The sequence below is a fragment of the Cucurbita maxima genome, unplaced genomic scaffold (genome assembly GCF_002738345.1).
Source record: "Cucurbita maxima cultivar Rimu unplaced genomic scaffold, Cmax_1.0 Cma_Scf00008, whole genome shotgun sequence".
NCBI lineage: Eukaryota > Viridiplantae > Streptophyta > Magnoliopsida > Cucurbitales > Cucurbitaceae > Cucurbita > Cucurbita maxima.
Window position 1 is genome coordinate 933,495 of NW_019272024.1, and position 5,734 is coordinate 939,228.

At 36.8% G+C, this 5,734-nt stretch overlaps 2 protein-coding genes across 2 annotated transcripts in view; both read right to left on the bottom strand.

Moving 5' to 3' along the window:
* Positions 1-106: 106 nt before the first annotated feature.
* LOC111483488 (DNA-directed RNA polymerase III subunit rpc4-like) lies at positions 107-2,862 on the bottom strand. The gene is made up of 9 exons (XM_023129728.1): positions 2,726-2,862; positions 2,559-2,614; positions 2,397-2,457; positions 1,934-1,973; positions 1,556-1,794; positions 1,414-1,477; positions 1,136-1,227; positions 815-1,048; positions 107-478 (listed from the first exon to the last, which is right to left on the bottom strand). The coding sequence occupies exons 1-9, from the start codon at positions 2,759-2,761 to the stop codon at positions 326-328; spliced, it is 975 nt and encodes a 324-aa protein (XP_022985496.1). The 5' UTR covers positions 2,762-2,862; the 3' UTR covers positions 107-325.
* Positions 2,863-5,019: 2,157 nt separating this feature from the next.
* The window catches only part of LOC111483470 (splicing factor-like protein 1), a 4,444-nt gene continuing 3,729 nt past the window's right edge, over positions 5,020-5,734 (bottom strand). The window contains exon 2 of the mRNA XM_023129704.1: positions 5,020-5,372. The gene's annotated coding sequence lies outside the window, so the exon portion shown is untranslated. The remainder of the gene's footprint in view (positions 5,373-5,734) is intronic.

A 5,734-nucleotide genomic window follows, 5' to 3' on the forward strand; every position in this document is an offset into this window, starting at 1 on the left:
AAAAAAAAAAAAAAAAAAAAAAAAAAAAAAAAAAAAAAAAAAAAAAAAAAAAAAACATTTACAGTTATCCATATTGTTTAATGACAACCCACTACACAGCTAGAAATTAGAGAGAATGAACACGTTCTTGTTGCATTGGATTAACAAAGGAGGCAGTTTGGTGAATAATGTGACATCCTAAGAGCCGCAAAACGCAACTTCCTTACCTAGTGAGCATTTTCAGTACACAGCCATTGGTCATATCCATTTTGACATTGTAAGGATTAGCCGTTCTTTCCTGTTCCTTTTGAGATGGTTGTTCTATCCGCAGGCCTGTTCTTCAAGTTCATCCCAAGTCAGTCGTTGAATTCAAGAGGGAACCAATATCTGGTGTCACGACAACTCGTTTGCCTATGTCTCCGAGATCAAAGCACTGTCCCTTGTCGGTGTTGATCGCCACAACATGTTGAAGAAAACTGCAGTCTAAACCAGAAGAAACCTGCAACAGCCCCATAAAGAGAACCAGAGCAAATCAGCAACTCACTACGTATAATCTCTAAATATTGTCCACTTTGTCCCCTTACGTATCATGGTCAGCCTCAAGTTTAGTTACAAATGGTATCAGAGCCAAACACAGAACGGTATGTCAGCGAAAACGCTGGACCACGAAGGGAAGTGAATTGGAAAACCTCTCCCTAGTAGACATGTTTAAAAATCGTGAGGCTGATAACGATACGTAACAAACCAAAGCAGACAATATCTGTTAGTGGTCGGCTTGAACTGTTACATTGACAATGCTCGATTTCGATCTTAGAACGCTAACGACATTACTCACATCGTAAAGTGTATCTCCCAGCCTCAACTTAACAGCTCCACTCTTATATATCAGTAGTTTCCCCATATATCCACCGGGCAGGTTCTGTAAATCGCCCAGCTCTGATGAGCCAGTGCTGATTGAAGATCTCAAGTTTCCTACCTTCTCCTTTCCTGTTGAAGTAGATGATCGTTTGGGAAAAGGAAGACGAGCAGGAAGCTGAAAAAAGTACCTAGTATTCTCAGAATTTTCATCCTGCACCATCAAAACACCACCATATTATAACTAGATCCTGCATGTATTAATATATTTCAAGCCACATTTATCAATCCATTCACCAACCAGCAATCCAAGATCCAAGGCAGGTATATTAGAGTTCTCATCATACTCCCTATCCATCACATCCTGCCCGAACTCAGCTTCATCAAGCATTTCTAAACCCCAACAAGAGGCAATAGAGTTAGCAATTACAGAACAAACCCAGAATCATCGTCCACCAAGGTAAGAGGTTCATATCAGCAGGGATAAACAAGCCCTAATCTAAGAACTCATAAAGGTCCGCTTCTGTTTTCAAGATTGTTTATAAGATTTTGAGTGATTTCGAGAGAATAACGACATACCAGGATCTCCAGAGAAAGGCATCCGTAAAGGAAGTGTAGTAGGATAGTAAGAATTATGGCAATTCTGAGAAAATATCATGAAATCAGGACGCTAATCTGTGTGTGAGCGCGCCAATAAGTGAGATGGAGAAAGAGAAATTACCCATGGTTCTTTGTAATCCTTCGTGTTCTTGGTTGCATCCTCTGTTTTTTCATTGAGATTTTTCCCATATTCTTCGAAATCCAAAGGCAGAGGCAAGATAAGTTCCTCATCTTCAGCAGATTCAGGCTCAATATCATTTTTTCTGCTACTGTTTCCGATTTTGGGGACTCCATACGTTCTAATAGAAGATGATTCTGATGCCGATGCCGCACCAGGCCCGAATGCAACTTGCACAGAAGCTGCAGATATGGATATCAAAATAGAGGAAAAGGTAATGCAACAATCTTAATTTTGAACAAGAAAACAAATCTGTTCATATGGGATTAGACCGTCAAAATTTCATCGAAAAAAATACATGGATTTCGAAACGGACTTTACATTTTTTCTCGACTTTGTTCCCTCGTTTTCCAAGATTCTCCTACAAAGTGGAGAAAGAATCAAATGAATTCGAACAGTTCATGAACTAACATTAGTGAATGCCACGTGGTCAGATCAGACGGTGTTAAAAGTTAGTTTAAAAAAAATGTTAATCTGAACCATACACGTGTCCACTAATCACACAAATTATTCTCCTAAATTAATTTTATTTTCATCCCGCAAGAAATGAGACACCAAACGCTGCTCGAAAACGAATTCATTTCCATCCCAATTTTTTTTTTCTCGGGAACCAAACAGAAACTTGTAGTAAAAGCGTTGCTAAAAACTGGGGAAGAAATTCAAATGTTTTATCCACAAATTTCAATCCTCCAGAGCTGAAGTCAGAAAGACAGAAAATCATCTAAACATCAAACCAAAAATGTAGAGAAGAATTCGAAAATCATAGAAGAACAAAGGATCTTACAGTGGCACGGCGTAAGAGGTACCGAGTTTGAGCAACATTACCATCTACATCTTCGTCTTCACTGCAATTCGCCAAACAAAATTAAGGATAACAAGAACTTGACGGTAACTTTGTGCAAATTCAGAGACCAAAATGTGGAAGAAGATGAGATCAGAGGAGTACGTTTTTGGAGCGGGGGGTGGTCTTCTGCGCGGTGTGGATTTTGGGGCGAATTTGATCTGCAGAAGTATCAGAGAGGCAGAGAGATGGAGAAGGGTTTAGATCTAAATCGAGTTCAAGTTGAAGAGGAAGCAAAAAAATAGTTAGCTGAAACCTGAATATTGGGTTACCTTTCTGCGCGGAGGAGATGGATCGGGATTCTTCATCAGCTTGAGGTTGAAGATGACGAAGGGAAAGAGAGAAAATGGTGGAAAAGAAAAATGAGAAGGATTCGAACCCTAGATCAGGAGGATCTTAGAAAGGAGAGTTGCCAAGGAAGATGAGCTGTTTATACGATCGATGTCTACAAATTAAATTAAATTATTTAATTTTTAATTTTAAAAAATCCGAACAATTACTACACACTTTAAATCATATTAATTACCTCTTAAATAAAAAAAAGTTATAAAAATTAATTTAGTTTTTTTTTCTCGTTTATTTTTTTGAAAATTTATTTTTCTCACATTAATCCCTCTTTCTTCCCTATTTTATTAGGTATTCTCTTTTTCTTTGCCCATTGTCGTCTATGGAGACTAATTGAGTATATAATCATATTTTAGTTTGTACTATAGTTCTTCCCTATTTACTTTTGTATTGATAGAGAAATATTAATCGAACATTTTCCCTTTTCGTCCTCACGAACATGTGAGTGATATTAATGAAAAAACGTTTCAAAATATGCTTTTAACCATTTAAAATCAAATTTGATCGGAAAAAATACATTTGAAAATATAAAAAATCAAACAATACTCTAAATTCTAAACTAAAGTATAATAATTAAAAACATGGTTGGAAGTAATTTCAGCAATTTCAAAATCATTCTCATTGAATGTGCAAAAATTGGGTGGGAATGTTCGGAAAGTTGGGTCTATTGATATTATAGCAGAGATGATCCATGCAGAAGAAAGATATAAGGTATCAGACTCCGAAAGTAACACGAAGTGATACAACTCTTCCAGGGATAATGTTTGCAGTTAACACTTTCCCTGAAAACACCACCAAATCCTCCACGTATGAGAAACAAACAATTGTAAATCGAGTTCTTCAACAGCAAGAATCCACTACTACATCCATGGTAGACAGCAGGAACCATCCAGTGCCCACTTTGATCATCTAATGGCAATTGACCTTAACAACTCACAATCATGTTAGCACAAGTCACAAAAACAGCTGAGGAAATTCTCAATCCTCCCTACAGATGCATCCTCCTTTCGCCTCTAAAACATTTAAGCCATTGAATTATATATGATGGCTATGATGCGCAGAAAACAAATAAAACCACTCAAACAAGCACATCAAACTTTAAGATCTCCTCTCTTTTAGGGTGGAGTTTTCCCTTGATAGAAAACTCTCCTTGTTCCTCACCACTGTGACTACGACTGTGACCACCACAACCAACACGCCGAGCGAACCTTGAAACAAATGGGGCCACACACAGCACAATCTATCAAGCCAATGCCATCTATTCATTGCTAATGTAGGAGACTACAGCTTGGAAATACCCCCCAAAGGAATAAGCATCCCCCATTGAGATGAGTCTCCTCTGAATGAAAGAATGCAAGTACCAAAAATATATATTACTCTTGGATCTTTTAGCTTAGGGTGATAACAGTTAATGAACAAAAATGAAGGGTGTATGTATGCTCCCGGAAACCAATGAGCAGCAACACTTGTTCGGATTCTCCATTGGTGGAAGTACCCATCATCCATCAACTAAACTAATCTCTTCATGGAATGTATAATATCATACTATAGCTCCACATAATTATAGACAATATAAAATATCAGAAAAATCAGGAGCTAAATTCTGTAGGATGGGCTCAATTTGAACTTGATAATCTACTACGTGAATGACTGATCTTGACTCGAGTTGTTAGTATCTTGAACCCTATCACTATCCAACTGAATGAACTAGTCGACAACAATAGAAGTTATCTAGCACTTGTCCAAAAGCCAACAAAAAATTGGCAATTAATAGAATTATAATATATAAACTGACTAGCCTGTGATTTAACAACTCTGACATCTTTAACCTGCCATAAGAGAACTAGAAAAAGTGATCAGAATATATTATAAACGTGAAGAAATGATTAAGACGCTATAAATCAAGGTAATTTTTCCACATACCCCCATGAGTCAAAACTCTAAGGCATGATCCCTTCAAGATGGATTGATGGAAGGCATGAAGAATACCATCACCACCACCGTAATACTAACTAATATAGAACCCTTAAAACAGAAAGCATATTATGCTGAACAGAAACGGGTTAGCCCAAGCAATCAACATACATCTAACAGAAGAAATGTTAAAGCAATTCTTCCATGTACCACACCATTCCCATGGAAACTGAGGCCAAGATTACCTGCTGATCAATTGATGGTAGGCATCAACACCATGACAATAAGAGATTACTTAGAACGTCAAAACAGGAAACAATGATCAATAAACTGTTAGGATAAATAAGCAACAAGCATGTTTCAAGAAGTAGCATTACCTAAATCTGTGAAGTAGGTAACGAAAAAGTAAAAACACAAAATAGTAATAGAAAAGCAAAAATTAACCAGACACTGTTAGATAGCAAATGCACAAGGAACAGAACCAAATCCTTCAATAATATGATCAAATTTGCTCCTTCAATACAAGGCAAATGTGACAAGGACTTCTAGCCTGAATCTCTGCAAATGTCAAGACAGTACAGCAAGGTTAAAGAGGTGAGTCCCAAACTTCCAACAAAGTCATGGCAAGAGGTAAGTAATCAGCTCCAAGAAACATCAGTCCTGTCAAATTTTACATGATACCATTGGATGGTTAATAACTGCGAGACTAAGCAACAAATACACATCACCATTAAGAAAACTACAAATGATATTCATGGGAAAGATGAGTGCACTGCAATATCACACCCAATACCAACAACGTGAGGAAAGCAGAGCAATTAGAGCAGAGAAAATGGCACATATAACCCATATCATTCCCAACAATCATCAGCATGTTAGAGCAGAGCAGATACAAAAAAGATAAATGCAGGATAAATAACCCCTATTTTATCTTGACTATGATCAGTACCGAAATATTAACTAAATGTTTTTTTTTTTTTTTTTTTTTTTTTTTTTTTTTTTTTTTTTTTTTTTTTTTTTTT